At 41.1% G+C, this 19,572-nt stretch overlaps 1 protein-coding gene across 12 annotated transcripts in view; it reads right to left on the bottom strand.

Moving 5' to 3' along the window:
• The window catches only part of TRAK1 (trafficking kinesin protein 1), a 140,315-nt gene that overhangs the window by 81,630 nt on the left and 39,113 nt on the right, over window positions 1–19,572 (bottom strand). For all 12 annotated transcript variants that reach the window (XM_083467827.1, XM_083467825.1, XM_083467826.1 and 9 more), the window contains exon 2: window positions 7,284–7,570. In XM_083467827.1, coding sequence (XP_083323953.1) covers window positions 7,284–7,570 — 287 coding nt within the window. The remainder of the gene's footprint in view (window positions 1–7,283; window positions 7,571–19,572) is intronic.

Genomic DNA, 19,572 nt, shown 5'->3' with positions numbered 1-19,572 from the left:
AACCAGAATCCTAAAGGGCTTTTTGAAGTTTTAATTTGAAAGACTGTTTAGAGCCAGTAGGTTGCTTCTTGGGATTAGGGGGCAGGAGAGAGAAGAGAGAACCCTCCCTTTCCAAACCAAACAGCTTACCAGGGGAGCCAAAGTAAATGCAGGATGTTTTAAATGAACACCTTTCCCCCTTGTTGAACATCTCATGTTATTAGTACTGTACTGCTGTGTTAGGAGGGTAAGCTAGTGCCACCTGGTGCTCAGTAATCTCAATGACTCAGAATTCAGGCACAAAAATGGTCCTCTATAATAAAAGTTGCATCCTGGACCAGAAAGGCAGCAGAAAGGAGTAGGGAATGACACAGATCTGTACACCTGACAATTAATGGAAGCCCCACCTCTGCTTGAAGTAAAGGTAAAGGGACCCCTGACCATTAGGTCCAGTCATGGATTAATCTGGGGTTGCAGTGTGCATCTTGCTTTATTGGCCGAGGGAGCCAGCGTACAGCTTCCGGGTCATGTGGCCAGCATGACTAAGCCACTTCTGGCAAACCAGAGCAGCGCACGGAAATGCCGTTTACCTTCCTGCCGGAGTGGTACCTATTTATCTACTTGCACTTTGACGTGCTTTCGAACTGCTAGGTTGGAAGAAGCAGGGACCGAGCAACGGGAGCTCACCCCGTTGCGGGGATTTGAACCACCGACCTTCTGATCGGCAAGCCCTAGGCTCTGTGGTTTAACCCACAGCACCACCTGCGTCCCTTCTGCTTGAAGTACCACCTGGTTATGTATACTAACAAGGTCCTCTGAGTTCTTGAGAAACGAAGTATCACATAAAGGTCGAAGGCTTTGCTTTTTCACAGCAAAACATGGCCTCACCAGCTTCTGGAGGATGTGTGCCTCAAGGTTGCAGGAATCTCCATCATTATGCAGGACCCTCCCTCCTAGTCTGTAATGCTCTGTTCTAAGCCTAGGGCACCTTATTTATTTATTTATTCATTCATTCATTCATTCATTCATTCATTCATTCTCTATACCACCCTATACCTGAAGGTCTCGGGGCAGTTCACATAAAATATCAAATACTGTACATAAAATCAAAACAAAACCAACAACTCAATACCCCCCCTACAAAGAGCCAGTATTTTTTAAAAGGGCATAGGATGAAGATCAAGTCATGCAAAGGCCTAGTTGAAAAGGAACATTTCTGCACCATGAAAGTGACATGCAAACATCACTTTTTCAATGACACATCAGCTGTCACAATGAGCTTCATGATATGCTCCACTTCTCTTACCCACTTAAGACAGTGTGCACTAATTTGCAGAGGATAGTGACCCTTTGCAAAAAGTAATGGAAAGAGCACCTCAACAAGCTGGCACATGAGGAGGAGATTTGTAGTTGAATTAACATTTCCATTAAATCATTTCCAAAAGACAAGTAAAAGGGTTTTTAAAGAGAAGTAGAAAAGTAAATCATAGAATTATAGAGTTGGAAGGGACCATGAGGATCACCTAGTCCAACCCCCCTTACAATGCAGAAATATGCAGCTGTCCCATACAGGGATCGAACCTGCAACCTGGGCATCATCAGCACCATGCAAATTCTGCATTTGAAGCACTTCCTGATTTAAGTGCAATTTAAAGATAAAATAGTCATCAGGAGCGAGACTTGAAGCACTTGGCAGCAAACCAAGCAGGCTCACAAATCGCCTCACCACAATCTTCCACACTACGGTGAGATGTACTATATTTCTAGTTAAATTATAGTAACAATTTCTAATTTTGTTTTGACACATGTATATTTGTTGTTGTTTAGTCATTTAGTCGTGTCCGACTCTTCATGACCCCATGGACCAGAGCATGACAGGCACTCCTGTCTTCCACTGCCTCCCGCAGTTTGGTCAAACTCATGTTGGTAGCTTCGAGAACACTGTCCAACCATCTCATCCTCTGTCATCCCCTTCTCCTTGTGCCCAACATCTTTCCCAACTTCAGGGTCTTTTCCAAGGAGTCTTCTCTTCTCATGAGGTGGCCAAAGTATTGGAGCCTCAGCTTCACGATCTGTCCTTCCAGTGAGCACTCAGGGCTGATTTCCTTAAGAATGGATAGTTTTGATCTTCTTGCAGTCCATGGGACTCTCAAGAGTCTCCTCTTTCATGGATCACTGCCTTGTTGTGGCGAAGGGGCTTGAATAACTCAGAGAAGATATCAGCTATGCCATGCAGGGCCACCCAAGACAGACAGGTCATAGTGGAGAGTTCTGACTAAATGTGATCCACCTGGAGCAGGAACTGGCAAGCCACTCCAGTATCCCTGCCAAGAAGACTCCGTGGACAAAGACATGTATGTATTAGCATATGCTAAAAGGGTTTTTTTTGGGGGGGGGGTTAGGAGATGCATTTCCTATCTCTTTTTTTGGAAATGCCCATCCTACTCTGGGCAGCTACTTTGACATAAGGCAAGATGAAATTAAGGATGGGGGTCTTCCTTTCCTAAGGGATCTCTGTATTGCCAAAAGCTGCCTACTGTCATGGGAAGGGGGGAAGTAGTCTGCCAATACATTGGAGGGGGGAATGAGGCAGATTGGTCTTGCTATTAACTGATCAGTAACCTGACAAGTGAGAAAGGCCATCTGTTGACAAAACAAAGCGAAGTGAGGAGACATATGGACACCATTCTTACAACAGTGGCTTTGTTACTAGAATCTGCTGTATATTGAGCAATTACAATAGGAACTGACTTTTTTATTTTTATTTTTTTTAAAAAAAACCCTTCCAAGAAATATACCACACTTCAGTGCACTTGAGATAAAAGCTACTTTAAAATAATCTGGAAAAGACTGGTGCACAATATATTATAAAATCAAAAACATGTCAGAATAACATGCAGGTATACTCATTAGTAGGGTTTGTTTTCCACCAATATAGATCTTTACTCCAGTCAAAAGGAAATAGAAAAGTTAAACAGCAAACCCAGAAAGAAAAACAAATGGTGCTTTTTATCACAGTTCCTCTTCTGCAATAACAAGACATATTCACCAAAAAAATAAGATTGCACCACCAGAAAGAATAGAGGTTTTTGTTATCCCCTAATACTTCTACAACCTACACTGTCCAGACAGATGGAGGGAGACGCTGAAGAAGCAAGACGCTATTCATAGAAAGCAAAGAACATAACTGTTAACAATGCGCCTTTTGTTCATTTACCATTGTAATTCAGCATTTAAGCTGAACCACAATACAATTAAATATAAACTGCATTAAAAGATTAAAAACCCATCTTGGATATCAAAAGTAAAAATTATTATGATTTTTTTATAAAGCACCTAACAAATCCACAAATTCATTGTGGTTTATATCTTTTGATATTTTAGAAGTTCCACAAGAGTCTCTCTGTCTTTCTGTGCATATGTGTCGTCCTCTGGAATCTGTCACGTGTCAAGGTAAACGTATACTATACTGAACCCTGCTTTGAAAAAAAAAAGGCTTGCACCTCCAGATTTGGGCTATTTGAACAAGTAGCCTACTTCATGGCCAGGGCATCCCTCCAAAATTTCTCCTAGAAGTAGAAAAATCACACTGAAGGCAAGAACACTAGATGGTGCTATAGCTTCATATCATCAACTTGTCACCTTCTAACGCAAGGCAGAATGCAAATAGAGCAACTTCCAAATAGAGACAAAGGAAGTAGCAAACAGGTTAGAAAAAGGTATATAAAAAGGCACAGTGACAAATATTAGTGGGAGGAGAGGACAAGGTTAGGACAAGCATTTAATGCGCTCCATTCATTAGTGCTCCTTAGCCATATCAAAATTATTCAGCATATCAATAGAGTCAAGCTTCATTCTACTTTCCCACTGAAAGTCTGATAGAAAATCCATACCTCTCTCACAGTGAGTGAAAACATTATGGACCAGCCAGCAGACTACTTTTTTTGCTGGGGATTATGGGTTCCCAATTACTCACAAATGCGGAGTGCAGTTGAACCTGGACACTTAACTGTTTTGCGGTAAATAGTAAGAACATTAAATGAAAATTATAATGTGAAACATTTAGGAGAATATGTACTTGCAGCCTCTCAATATGCTCTGACATGGGGTGGGGGAATGGCTATTCAACAAGACTTCTAAGTGGAGACATTTATCCAATTGTTATCTATACTGGATCTACATTTATTTCATATGTGAATTGTTGTTCAACATTGCCTTCATACATGCAAATGTCTTAGAAGTTTTTATATATGAAATTCTTCTATGCATGGTTTTTACTGCATTGTAAATCACATAGATACACATCCCGGGAATAAATAAATGAAATTAACCTCAACAATAATTATTTATGCGTGCTATTCTTATAGCAAGATAGATCTACATTTGGAAATTGTGATGCAGCTCTAACGCAGCATCTCACGAGCTAAGTGCTTTCCATATACCTGGCTCATTCCAAGTTGCTGGGAAAAGAGAGCTTTTAGGTGCTTCTGGCTACTAATTACATGACAGACTGTTCCCATCACCAATGAGACAGAGAGTCAAGTTGCAATTGGAGCTTAGAGAAAGTGATGGTTCAGATAAGCTTTCCCTAAAGGAATGGGACTTGGGGAGATACTGGCAGAAGAGCAAGTGACATGCAAAAAATGAGGAATTTGATCTAGACACACTGAAGAGGATGGTGGCAATAGTCACGGAGGTAGACTGCTACCCCTGCCACAGTCTAAAGTGGTACAATCCAGCAACAGACACAGCAGCCACCATTTGAGGGGGGGTTGTAGGAGAGATTGACAGTGTTAGAATGAGAAGAGTTCCAGGAAGCCAGTCCAAAAACCAATGAGAGGGAACTTTTAGTAGAAACACTGGGAAATAAGTGAAAAGAGGGAAATTCAGTAAGAGGCAGTGCAAATTCAATAGTGCAAAAATCATTGTGTATAACACTGCTTAAGTAAAAGAAGTTGTTTCTTGCAGATTTTGCAGAAGGAAGAAGCAATATAGATATGACAGTCACCTGGACGTGGGGAAAGAATGAAAATCCCAAGAGAACTGCAAACTGAGAAACAAAGAAATTGCTTAAAGAATGGTGGTGTTGGACAGAACGCTCAGAAGATTATTTATCAAACCAATATAATTGTTAGCCCTAAGGAGGTCAGATTTCAGTTATTTAACAGCACATTTATTATTTGGCTAAAAAGTTTCATGAAAACCTTGTGCTGAAGACCATCCCAAAAGATAGCCCAATGTAGGCTTACTGTGTCTCCCCCATTTTGTACAATCTGTACAATCCTCCATTCAAGGATTCCCTGCAGGATGTTATGAAAGAAGGAAGTGTATAAAATAACGCTCTTTTTAGCTTATTAGATGATGAGAGAATCAAGAAACCTGCATTTCTGTTTTATGGCACATTATCAAGAGATAATCTGTGATCAGATTAGCTGCTCTGACACACAAACAGAAGGATATTAAGTTAAATTCTTCCTGATCTCGGAATACTTAGAAAGAGGAGTCATAAGCACGATTTTGTTGCAACATGCCCAGAGCACATGTTTCCTGTAAGAAATTCAGTTTCTTGATGCTGACGTGAGGCCCTCTGTTTACCTGCAATTTTTTTAAAGCAAAACAGAAATGCTTGAATCATCACAGGGGTGTTTGGGGTGCACATAACCCTAAATCCCTGTGATTGAACTGAATCCCAATGAGATCCAGTCAGGACCTGCAAAAAATACTGAATTCAAGAATTTTTATGGGAATATGCCCGCTACTTTTCAGCGGCCTGAACAACCTTTAAGAATGAAAAGAAAGCAATTGCAGCCAAAGACAGTAACCACAAGCACCTATTAAAATTCCAGACTTTTACAATTAATGGAGGCTGCATCACACTTGCAGAGAAACATTCTCCCCATCATTCTCAAACATCCATGTGCCTTCCAACCCAGGGAGAACTTACCTTGCGAAGTCAAAAACAATTATTTCATCCCACCCAATCACACAAGTGAACTGTGTGTGTGATGGGGTGTACATGGTGTGGCGAAGCTGTAGCCTCAGGAAACAGTTCTGTGTATGCTCAGACTGCCCCTCTCAGCACCCCTATGAGGTCAACACTGAAGCTGCTGGTTCGCCTCATGACAACAGATGGAGCATAAGCCTTCATACTGGAGCTGACTTCTAGGCAGTCTGATCAGTCACTTGTTTTCTTCTGCTCAGAGACATATGAGAGAGCCCTCTCTGCCCTAGGTATACTTTTGATTAGGACTGGCTGAGCGCTGCAGAGACCTTCCTGGCCAGAGAACAACAGATTGACAGTAATGTATATTGGACAGGAAAGAATTTGTGGCTTTGAGATCTTGGGGGATTATTTATTTATTTATGAGGGTGGGGAATGAATAAATGAATGAAATGAAATATAACAGCAGCAACAATAACAACAACCACATCATCATCACCCTTGGGAGGGCTGTGCCCCAATAGCCCTAATGGAGCAGCCTCCACCATCCCCCACAATAAGTTCACGTGAACGTAATTTCAATATTGAAATTAAAATACTTTATTGTCACTTGTACAACTTGTATACAGTGAGATTACACGAGCACCTCCCACTCGGCTCTCTTAGTCTTAATTCCCCTCGTTTGCTGACGCACACCCACCAGACCTGAAAGTCAGTTGCCCTGTTGTTATCTTTTCCTTCAGCAGCCTAACAGCCCACGGACAGAAGCTGTTCTTTACCCTGTTGGTGCGACTAATCGTGCTTCTATATCTTCTGCCTGAGGGCAGGAGATCAAGAAAGTGCCAGCCAGGGTGTGAATCATCCCTGAGAATTTTCCTCACTCTCCTGAGGCAATGTTCTTCGATGTTATCCAGCAGATCCACGGGACAGCCCATAATATATTGTGCTGTATTCACCACCCTCTGTAGGCACTTCCTATCAATTGATGTCAAACCAGTGTACCACACCGTGATGCAGTATGAAATATGTAACGCAAAAGCTAACATGTATGATTTGTTCTAGTATCTGCTCCTCAGACAAGGGCAGGTTTTTGCTTCCTGTTGTCTGGATTAAATCTGAATAAAGTTTCACTGAGAATACTAGAGTTCCTGTGCTTGTCTGCATGAGGCATCTCCCATAAGAGAATCTAGAGCTGTGTCAGTAGCCCTGCAAGAAGATGAATCTTTTCTGGAATCTAGTCAAGTATGCCTAATTTTAGCTCTGCAAGAAGCAATGTTGTTGGCTTCTGCAGAAGAGGCAGGCTATTACCTCCAAGGAGATAGACAGAATAGCCAAGTCAACAGCCAACTGGTCAACAACCTACCAGTAATGGTGCCAGCATCTCTGTACTCCCTGTAGTCTGATGGGTCATTTTCCACGGCTTCGCTTACATAGTGCTCTTCATGACAGGCTAGGACTGCATGGTCGGTTGTCTCAGGAAAGGGCACAGTGGCAGCCAAAGTGCAGTCGTTCAAAGCTGTGGCGTCCAGCTTGGCAGGTTTTACAGGGAAGTGCCAACTGCCATCAGGGGGGCCAGCGCTGGAGACTGGGTCTGGCAGAGGTAGAAAATGCAACCTTCCTTCTTTGCAGTAGTTAGCTTCCTTGGGAGGTCTGTAAAACATACACCGGATAGAGAGAGAATGTGAGCAAGATTCAGGCAATCACAATAGAGTTAATCAAAACAGAACTCTTAAGCTGTTTGCTCTTTTTCAGCAATTCTAAAGTACATGGCATCTGTCAGCGTACAAACAGTCTCTATTTTATTCTTAAATAGATGCACTTGAAGGTTAGAGCCTGGGGATAAAGTCAGAGGTTGAGGAAGTCCCCAATTTCCAGTTTCAAATATAAACAAACAGAAGAACCCATAAGGGTGCCTAAGACCGATGAATATGATGCAATAGCATCTTATCATTTGCCACATCAATGGGAGCCCAGGCTCAGCTGCCATAACCAGTACCACCTGTTGTCCAAGTTTTTATTTATTCACACATGAAAAAGGCCGGAACTGCCACCAATTAAAATGAAGATTAAAGCACGGCAATGGCTGGCAGGATTAAACCAATTTTGGTGTTCCCAAGAACAATCACTACATCAATTCCTGCCCTAGAGACATACCCATTTTCAAAAGTGACTATGGCAGTCAGTCAAAAGTCACATTTTCTCCCCCAGTTCAGCTATATATCAGGCACTCCATTTACTACTGGGTACTTCTTGCATGGCAAGAAGAAGCCAAAGACCTACAGCATACACTGATGTCCCTTAAAGCAAGCTGACTTTTATTGTGAGCAACAACTCACATGTTCAAAAATATCTCTCTGCCAGGTCATATCCTTAAATACACTGAATGCATCAAAGGGCATGTCTAAATGACTCCAACTCATATCAGTCTTTCAATAACCACAGTCCAGACATTCTTCAGCCCACAGTGGCTCCCAATAGTCCGTACCTCTGCGGTATACCAAGTTCTCATTGTGAGAAAATGTTTTAGAGAGAAGGCACCCTCATCCTCATCGTCGAATACTTCCTTAACTCCCATGTATTTTTCTGTATGGAATCGGAAGCAAATGTTGTATGGATCTTTAATGCTGTGGAATTCCAGCTTTACTCCATTATACAAAGTCATTGGGAAATGAGTTTAGTCCTCACCAAACACATGCTAGAAATCCTTTGACCAGATTAATTTAACTTCGTGATTGGTCCTGATCCACCACTTTGAAGCACAGCTTCTATAAGTAACCAACACAAAAGAAGGGACATTTAGTCCTTCTACGTGAGGAATGGGCACACTTTAGGCCTGTTGGGTCTCCCATGTTTTTTGTTGTTTTTTTACTAGAACCCAAAACCTACCAAAAAGAGTCAGGTGTGGAAAACATGTAGTAAGGGTTTTTTTTGAAACATGTAGTAAGAATTAAAGGGCATGGTACCCCTGAGCATATTCTGAGCCTAATAACTTGTTTTCTCTTCACAAACACACAGCCCTTTCACACCAAAAGTCTGCAACTAGTTAGCTTTCTTCATTTCAACAGCTTCATTTAGCTGTGAAAACTTGCTTAGTTGTTAAAGGTATTTAGGAGTCTGAAACCTTTGATGATCTACTGCAAATTGTCCAGAAATCTACTAGATTTCAAACCTACCTTCTAGCCACTCCTGTTCTGCAGAGTACGGTTAGCCCTTGTGTGGGGCACACTTTGATGAAGCCTGTGACTTGGCTTCTTTAAGCTGGGGACATGCGCCAGCCAAACAACATGAGTACTGCAGTGGTCACATTCCTTTCTGCCTTGGGAGGGCAAAGCAAAAATCCCTAAGCCTAAAGCATTGGGAGGAGCTCATGCTTTGAATCTTCCGCATGTCAAAATCAATACAGTTTTTAAAGTGCCATCACTGACTCAACAGCAGCATTGACTCTTCATGTTAAGCCAGTAGAATGGGAAACAGTGGTACAACTGTTGCTCTCCCATTACTGGTTACCTAGCCTTAATCTTCTGCCCCAAGTGAAACCAAGCCTAAGCAAATACAGCTGGTTTTGCTAATATTTATCCACTGTAAACTGTTGTTCCCCTTCCTCTGTCACAACTTAGGCAACCACTGCACAAGCAAGGACATAATATCTGCACAGCCAGAGGCAATTTTGAAGGCCTGTATCACAGCCAGTCCTGGTGCAATGAGCAAGCAGCTTCTCATTTCTTCATGTCTATTCAGAAATAAGTCTTACTGCATTCACCCCAAGGTGAATGGCGTTAGCAATGAGAGGCATTCTGCCTCCTCTTTTTGTGCTTTGGAAATGGGCTACAAAGTGTATTGTCTTGCACAGGTGCAGCATGTATAATCTGAGCGCGAGGTATCATGATCCGTTGACATTTGCTGCCTGAGTGTGTCTGTATGTGTGCACATGTGCGTAACTGATTGAATGCAACCATCAACAAGGCATGTGCCCCTGGGTGAAAATTTTTGCTGCCTGCCCAGTGAGCTTTTCAGGTATATTCCGGTGCTGGTGCTCGCTCCATCTGGAGTTCATCCAAATGGGAATCTGGAGTCAAAGAACCTTGAACAATTTGCTTACAAAGACTCATTCGCTGAACTAGAAAGTTGTTCTCTCCTTCATCCCTCCCACAGACACTACTGAGAGAAAAGCTAGTTGTGAAAGTATTGGCTTTAGGGACTTGATGCTTAACATGATCATCTTAAACGTTTCTTTTTATTGTGTATGTTTTCTTTCATAAGTATCCCTCATGGTTGAACTTCAAAAGTAAAGAGATCAGGGGTTTTTTAAAAAAAAAGTTTCACCTCTAAAGCTATAGAGAAACCAGATGTGGCACTGGAGAACTTACATAGGTGTTTTGTTTTGTTTTAATTACTGCATAAAACTCATCACTTGTGAGTTCAGGGAGAGGGGGCAGCAGTGCAGACTTTTGCCCTCTACAGAATAATTTGTACATCTGCCACTGGGTGCCGGTACTCATAACTTGATAGAAGTGCCATGGGTGCCATGACTGCAGCAAAAGAAAAAGAGGTGAGATCCATTACAAAATGAGATCTATTATAAAATAAACCCTGGAAGTATATAATAACTTACTAAATCTCAGCTGAATCATTTATGTCCATTACAAATTTGTCTGACAAAACCATACATTTAAAACATAGCTCTGCTCACACTTTTTCTCTCTTTAGTCACAATCCCTGCCAGGCAACAAGACAATTGTGGTCTAGAGAACAAATCGCATATTTAAAATGTCAACGTTCTAGAAAATAATATCTTACTGCATCCCTTCTGGACCCTCATTTTTAAGGTTATCTTTCTTGAATGGTAGGAAGCCACTGTTTGAAAGTCTCATGTTCTTAGATTCCATTTCTTTGTTTAAATTTCTTTCCTGTCCCACCCATAGGCAGGGGTATATCTTTTATTTGCTCAATTACTATAGTAACTCAGCCAGTCCTTCAACTCAAAATACATACATGAACAATAGAGGGCCTTGTGGCTGTCAGATATATTGTGGCACACAAAGTAGATGTACACACACACACACACACACACACAGAGAGAGAGAGAGAGAGAGAGAGAGAGAGAGCAGGAGAGAACATTTTTACAAGACGCCCAGCAACGCAAGACAGAGAGGTGTGCCACATCACAGCAAAAACAAAAATGAGATTCAGTCAAGAGTGCATATACATCTAATGACCAAGACAACATATTATACTGTTACATATGGCTCAATATTTTATTGTCATTTGATTAAGAAAATTAATTTTTAAATTGGATTTAAAGGGATATAGTGCTACCCATTTCTAACTAGTTATGAGTGGGCAAGCTAAGAGGAATTCTGTACGTAAACATCTGTGGGAGGACAATTATCTTATCCTCTGGCTGTTATTCACCAGCAACAACCCAGGACTTTGCTTCTGCCACAAATCCTGGTGTCAACTCTGTCCTCATCTCTAATCAAGGGAAACTATCATTAACAACGTTTGCCATGCTATCAGGAGCTCATTAACTTGTACATCTTCCAAAACAGCATATGCTGCCATATGCCAGCAGTGCCCTTCTGCCATATATATAGTCCAAATCAGACAGACCCTCTTTAGATGTTTATGTTCCCTATATCTGTGCCTGCTTACTATTTTGCCACCAGTTGGGAGTTGGTCACACACATTCTTGATTGAATCTTTTACTCTTTTGAGCTCTGCCCTGTAATCTTTGGTATTATTCAGCCTTAAACATCCCTACACCTCCTTCTCTCTATTTCCACATATTTTATCTCATTATCTAGCCATATCTATCTATAAAACAGTCTTGAGAAATACAATTAACAGCCATAAGCTTACTGATTACTTTCTAAAAAAAATATCTAATGTTTTATGTGCTGTAAGCCGCCCAGAGTGGCTGGGGAAACCCAGCCAGTTGTTGTTGTTGTTGTTGTTACTTCTTCACATCACCTTTTTCCTATGACCCGGTTCACATGTAATACTAAGCCAAATCATGTCTACCTAGGTGTGAACATGCAGGCATGCAGATACTCACAACAACAACAACAAATCATAGCAGCTTCATTCCCCCCCCCCCTGTCTTGCTGTTGCTGTGCTATTTGGAGTTAAACAATGGTTTGACTTAGTGTTACATCTTAGTGTTTTGCTCCAGAGAAACCATGAGCTGCAGCCAAAGCTTGTTCTTAGCTTACCACCAGTCATTTTCTGGGAGCGAGGCAAAGCAGAGCCCAGGTTTGCATGCAAGGCTTAGCTCTGGATAGCATAGAAGCAGGAAGTGATGCAGCTACAATTTTTGCTCCAAGTACGCATTCGTTCCGTTAGCCATGGTTGGCTTAGCATTGTATGTGAACTGGGCCTCTATCTCTCATATACAACCAGGTTGCAAATGCAAACCTTTTTTTAAAAAAAAAGAACCATCAAAGAAAGGTGTTCATAGGATTTGTATAGATGACTATTTAACAGCCGTTCTAATATTGCTTACAAACCACAGCTGCAAGCTAAGTCTCTGGGGGCGGTTTGATATCACTCCACCAAAGCACACAGCAGCATTTCCATGACAAGCTCAGATGGAAAAAGAACCATCACCAGAACAGTTTGCATATATTAGAAAGGTCTGTGATATTCACTCCTGTAACTCCAAGCTGTTACCATATGCATAGAAGCACTAAAAGGCTACTTATGAAGGTTTAGGCAACTAGTCTTGCTAACCAAAATTGCTACCTAGATTATTCCCTGACCACTAGCTGCCTGGTCATGAACATGGTCTTTCAGTAACAACTGTGATTATATTTAAGTGTGTATGTATGTGTGTGTGTGCACGTGCAGAGACCCTACAAGATAAATTGTAGCGCTGAGCTAAAAACGAAGTGTTTGATTAATCCTTGCATGGAACAGCAATTTAAGTTTAAGTGCAAATACAAATGTAGCATGGTCCATTCCTTAGCCATAGCAAATTTCTTTCCTCAAGGAGGCCAGAGATGCATACATGGTCTCTTCTGCCTACTTTAGTTTCATAGCAACCCTTCCAAGTTTTATTAGGTTGAGAGATCATGACTGGCTCAAGACCTCTCAGCAAGTTGCACATCCATCAGGGATTTGATCCTAGGTCCCTACATTTTAAGATGAAGGAATGGGAGTAGGTCACAGATTGCATGCTCCCAATCCATCTTCTTGTTTTTCAAGTTCTCCTTGAACTTAACTATGGTTTGGTGCTATTGTTACACCAACTTGTTTTGAAGCTATTTACAATTCCTGATTATGCATTAACCATGGTGAACAGTGTACAGAACCATGAACCATATTTCAGAGTTGGAAGAATTCATGCTTAAGTAGGAAGGCAGAGTGTGATAACACATCATGTTCCTAAATTCTAAAAAACGCAGCTGCCATAAGAGGCAGCATGTTCACATCCAGCTGAAAGATCAAAGTCCAGGAAGAGCGACTAGAATTATATTCAGACCACCTCTGGATATGAAACTGGACTCAAGAGTTTCCTTTGCAAATAAAACAAGCTCAGTTTTCTGATTGGTGATGCCTCTGTGAAGGAAGTTCAGTTTAGGACACAAAGAGGAACAAGGAAAACAAATGATTAACAAAATCTGGAAACAGCTGTACCACTGAGAGTACGGAGAAAGTTGTGTGCCTAATGGATGTGCATACACAAGTGCACAAAAACAAGTTGACTTAAAAACAAATTAAATGAACAGCACTGTGTGAGAAACAGTGGAGGTTCTTTTTTTAGCCACCTACAGAGGAACTTGATGACACTTCTTAACTATAGAAATGTTGTCTGAAATGTAATCACATGATCAGAGCAACTGAGTAAAGTTACACAATTTTACATAAAAGATAGCACAGGTGAAAGTGAAACCATTCAACCACAAAGGTTAGTGAAATTATCTGGGTGTGATGAAATATAGGTAACAGTAAAAGTAATAAAGAATTTATTGAAGGGATTACAAGAATGCTTCCTTCCTTCTTGAAACCTAGAGATGTTATTTCGGAATCTGTTCCATTATTTCTTTCATATTTTCATAGTGACTCATGGAAAAGGATGATTGTTGGTAAAATCTGAGGAAGAAAGCAAATCGGCAGGGCTCATGGAGAGAATGAAAGTGGTTATGCAGAATGACACGTGGAGTAATAAAATGGGGTGCAATTGAATGGTACAGAGCCATACATTTGAAAGCTATAAAAGTCATCTGCCGTGACAGATGCAGAATCAAATTCAAGCAGCTTTAGTCTTTCGAGGTGTTGGTGCTGACCTTTAAAGCCCTAAACGGCCTCGGCCCTGTATACCTGATGGAGCGTCTCCACCCCCATCCTTCTGCCCGGGCACTGAGGTCCAGCGCTGAGGGCCTTCTGGCAATTCCCTCCCTGCAAGAAGTGAAGCTATGGGGAACCAGGCAGAGGGCCTTCTCAGTAGTAGCACCCAGTCTGTGGAACACCCTCTCATCAGATATCAATGAGATGAATAACAATGTAACCTTTAGAAGACATCTGAACGCAGCCTTGTGTAGTGAAACTTTTTAATGTTTAATGTTTTATTATGTTTTTATATATGTTGGCAACCACCCAGAGTGACTGGGGCAACCCAGTCAGAGATGATGATGATTATATAGTTTTTCAACACTAGATCCAACCCAGTGTCAGAAATACAGTTTAGGGCAATATGGTGCTCTATTGTGTGGAGACCATCTTAGAATCTGTAATATTTACTCATGAAGCATGGTGTTTGAGAGGTATCACTGACCCCACTGGATATGGGTGCAAGGATAGAGAATGGATTTCCTTTACTTGAAACCTGACATTTTGAATTCAAAAAATGAACTAGGAAATTGCATTTTTAAAAATCTATCATAGAACGTGGGATCATCCAAGCTATAAACAGAAGTGGTTTAAGAGTAACTGGATTATATCTGGAAGATTTGGGGAGAATCTCAGCTTCAAAGAGCAATATTATAGTAATATTGCTAGCAACATTAATTACTTTAAATGCTGTACCTTCTTTTTTAAAAAAGTTAATTAAGCAGGTGACTCTCACAATGTGTGCAGAACATTGATGTAATGGACTGAAATCAATCCTGACCCTTCTTTCCTCCCAGAAGAAATCAATTACATGCTGGCAAACTCTGCCACTCTGGTTTAAACTTCCAATGGCTCTACCTCTAGTAAATTAATTACTCTAATTACAAGTTCATTTTGGGTACACAGGATGTGAAAGACAGACAGTCCACAATTTTATGTTGGAATATTTAAAGCAATAGGCAGCCTTTACTATGAATAGTACTTTCAGGTCAAAATTGCAATGTTCTATATATTTCTCACAATTAGAAGCCCAAATAGCCACACCACCACTTGGCTTAATTATGGAGAGGATGCAAGAGTTGAGTGCATATTAAAATAGAAGTGGCTGGCAACAAATTTTCGAATTGTTCTAACTTTCCTGCATTGCAACAATATGAAGCCAAGGAAGAATTTGAATGTTTAAATAACAAAGCCATTTGCAATGTACAGATGGTATTTAACACCAACTAAATTAGCCAAAATGTATCAAATGAGAAATAAGAATTGTTGGAAATATAATGTTAAAGAAGGAGATTTTTACCATATGTGGTGGACTTGCAATAAAGTCAAAATATTCTGGGAAAATATATATAATGAGTTTAAAAAAATGTTCAGATATACTTTCCCTAAAAAAACGGAGGCATTCTTGTTGGGGATGACCGGAGTGAAAATATTAAAAGCTGACTAGAAACTGTTTATGTATGCCACTACGGAAGCCAGAACCTTATTAGCCCCAAAGGGGAAACAGCAAAAATTACAGACAGTAGAGGAATGGCAGACGAAGATGATGGGACTACGCAGAATTGACAAAGCTGACGGGGGAAATCCAAAACCAGAGTGACCAAGCGTTCCAGGGAGAATGGAGTAAGTTTACTGAATATACAGACAATTATTGTTAACATATAAAGACACTAGCTGGACTGTGGTAAAGTTTGCAACATTTAAAAGAAGAAACTTTCTACTTGTGCTTTAAGTTTTAAATAACTTAAGTTAAATGTACAAGTTAGATGGTAGAAATGTGTGGTTTTAAGATGTGTTTTATAAAAACCAGATGACGGAACAGAGGGAAGTCAAAAGCTTGGTAGAGCTAAAAATTTGTAAAAGGTGATATAATATTGTTAAAAATGGAAAATTAATAAAAACTATTATAAAATAAATAAATAAATAACAAAGCCATTTGCAGTACCATAGAATTCTAGAGATAGAATGAAACCCAAGGGTCATCTAACCCAATCCCCTGTTTTGCAAGAATCTCAACTAAAGCATCCATGGTAGATAGGATAGCCATGCAATCTTGGCTTAAAAACCTCAAATGAATGAGAGTCCACAACCTCCTGAAAGAGTCTGTTCTACCATTGAACTGCTCTGTCTCTGTCAGAAAGGTTTTCCTGATGTTTAGTAGGAATCTCCTTCTTGTAACTTGAAGCCATTAGTTCCAGCCCTACACTCCAAAGTAGGAGAAAACAAGCTTGCTCCATCTTTCATATGACGGCCCTTCGGATATTTGAAGATGACTATCCTAGCTCCTCTCAGTCTCATCTTTTCCAGACTAAACATACCCAAGCTCCTTCAACCGTTCCTCATAAGGTTTGGTTCCCCTTCTCTGCACACATTCCAGCTTGTCAATATCCTTCTTAAACTGTGTTGCCCATAACTGAACCCAGTATTCCAGGTATAGTCTGACCAAGGCAGAATAGAGTGGTACTATTTCTTCTCTTGGTCTGCACACTATACTTCTGTTGATGCAGCCTAGAACAGCATTAACTTTTTTGCTGCTGCATCACTGTTGACTTACGTTAAGCTTGTGGTCCACTAAGACCCCTAGATCCTTTTCACATGTAGTACTGGTAAGCCAGCTGTTCCCCATCTTATATTTATGCAGCTGGCTCTTCTTGCCTAAGTACACAGAAAAATCATACTTGCACCCTAACTTCTGCAATTTATTGTCAAGTCTGATGTCTCCCACTTCCTTTGCTCCGTTGCACTTTCCTTTTTGCTTCAAACAGCCACACAATTGTTTCTTTCCCTGATCTGGCGCCCTTCAGGCTACAACAGCCATTAGTCACAGCTATCACAGCCAACGGTCATGACGGGAGCATCATCCGGACAGCACCAGACTGAAGAAGGCTGCCTGAGGGCCCTGGAACCTTCAATAATAGGGTTTGATACAGCACAGGAAGACAAAAATCCAAAACTCCCTGTGCATAAGAGGAGCCAAGCCTTTCAAATAGTTTGGCAAGCACCTTCTATGTACTATCCAAATATATAAAGATGATAGATTCCCAAAAACAACTGGTGTGGTGCAAGCTGGTGTCACACAGCAGCTGAGCGGAGAATCTAGAATTGTGGAACTCAAATCTTGAGTCAGTCTTGCTGCAACGTGTGCTCAACCTCAGTATTATGGGGATACCATAGGAACCAACTCCCAGCCCGAGGTCCCTTTGCCACCTCTCCCCCAAATAAAATATTTGAGGGGGCCAAGCACCTCCAAAGTTGATGGGCATTGCCATTCAAATGCTGTGTGTGTGTGTCTTGTGATCGATTGTGTGGGGGCCCCAATATTTTATTCAAGTTGGCACTTCTGGGATATACTAATACTAATCTACTACACTGTGGGCTGATTCAAAGAGTTTTATCCGTCTTATGTGAATTCAACCTGTGGTTATTGTAAGGCTTAAAAACACAATGTATATTATTTTTGATCTACCTAGCAGTCCTATATACACGCAAAGCATTACTGAACTAAATGCAAAGTGATTCTTAAAGTGAGAGATTCAATCTTTAAATTAAACACATGTTGTTAAAATGTCATTCTGCTTCCCCTTCCCATGTTTCCTCATAAATCACCTGGGCATTGAGGACAAGCCATTTTTTAAAAAGAGAATTGTGTGGTACTGTTTTGTTTTCGGTGTTCAATCCACAGTTTGCAGCCACCAAGATTCTGCCTTCCCTGCAAGGCTGGAGCTGGTGGGGCAGGCAGATGGAGCACATTAGTAATGAAGAGCCAAAGTAAAAGAAACCCCAAAGCATCTCAAACAGTGCTAACTCCATAAACTTGTCCCACATCTCTGACTTGGAGCTTTGACCTTGTGCTTTCAAGATACTCCAAGCACCTTGGAAGCATCCAGTCAAGTTGGCAGGCTTTGGTTCCCCTCTTGAGTTCCAATATTCAGAGTTCCAAAAGTCCAGGCCTTGTCAGAGGACAGCAGAACATTAATCATAGTGAGCATGAGCAAGAACAACATTGTGAGCCCCTTTTGATACAAAGTCCCATGTTGCTGACCACTGTTCGAAATTAGCCAGGCGCCAGGCGCATTTTGCACCTAGCATTTTGCACTAGTGACCAAGTTAAGATGCCTGGGTGAGTGGATGGCACCTGACATCTCCACCATCTGGAGGTGTATGCCTGGGGCTCACTGGATCTTAACTGTTTTCACACACTAATGCCCCATCCTGTAGAAGTCTATCAGTTATAGTTTATCAGCGCAATTGGAATGAATTTCAGGAGCCAAAATGTTTTTTTCTGTGCAGCCTGAGCAGGAGCAGTCACCATTAAGAAAAAGAGGTCAGAAAAGGTCAATATATATATGTGGGCTGTCCTTGGATCAAGTGACTTTTCTTCTTTAAGTTCTCAAAGCTCTTAACCAGGGGTCAGCAAACTTTTTCAGCAGGGCGCTGGTCCACTGTCCCTCAGACCTTGTGGGGGGCTGGACTGTTTTTTGAAAAAAAAAATATGAATTCCTATGCCTCAAATATCACCCAGAGATGCAGTTTAAATAAATGGACACATTCTACTCATGTAAAAACACGCCGATTCCCGGACCGTCTGTGATCTGGATTTAGAAGGTGATTGGCCGGATCCAGTCCCTTGGGCCTTAGTTTGCCTACCCATGCTCTTAACCTAGCTCAAGGTTGTCATCTGAACTAGCCAGACGTTTAACGTATAATCAATCACAGACAGTTCATCATTTGAAAAATAAGACTTTTGAGCTGTCTTACCCCAAAATGGCAACTAGACATTCCATTTTGGCGTGTGTAACCCTGGTTTAAGGAGCCATTTGGCACTTAGTTTATATACCTGAGTTTCTAACACTGCTGCTGGCATTATGACTGTTAACTTGAACACGAATGAACTTTGAAGACATCTGGCATGCAACAGATATTTGAAATAGTCCCTGGTTTTGCAACTAATCAATGCACTTAAGGGCATGTCTGCCAGATGTGCATATTGGATTCAAAAAAGCAGTGACCTTAGACACAAGACTATAAGGCAGCAGTAGTGGTGACCTTGGTGCAGTCCTAGCCCATCTGCCAAGTCCTTGAGTCATGTTTCGCAGAAAGTTAGTAAAATATGCCAACAGATGACAGGCAACTCTTCACGTGTGTGTATGCTTGGGAGTAGGGTGTGAGGCTCAAAGACAGGACAGAGCATGATACCATGCGTGAACACACCATTATATTTCCTTCTCCCAAAGATAAAATCTTCCGCATGACCTTCACTGGAGAAATAAAACCAACAAGAATATTCTCAATGGCTTTTTATGGAATATAGCACTGTCCCAGGC

This window comes from Podarcis liolepis, assembly GCF_965112155.1.
Source record: "Podarcis liolepis genome assembly, chromosome: 12".
NCBI classification, from domain to species: domain Eukaryota; kingdom Metazoa; phylum Chordata; class Lepidosauria; order Squamata; family Lacertidae; genus Podarcis; species Podarcis liolepis.
Note: the sequence above shows the minus strand (reverse complement) of the source record. Positions and strands in the feature narration are given on the sequence as shown.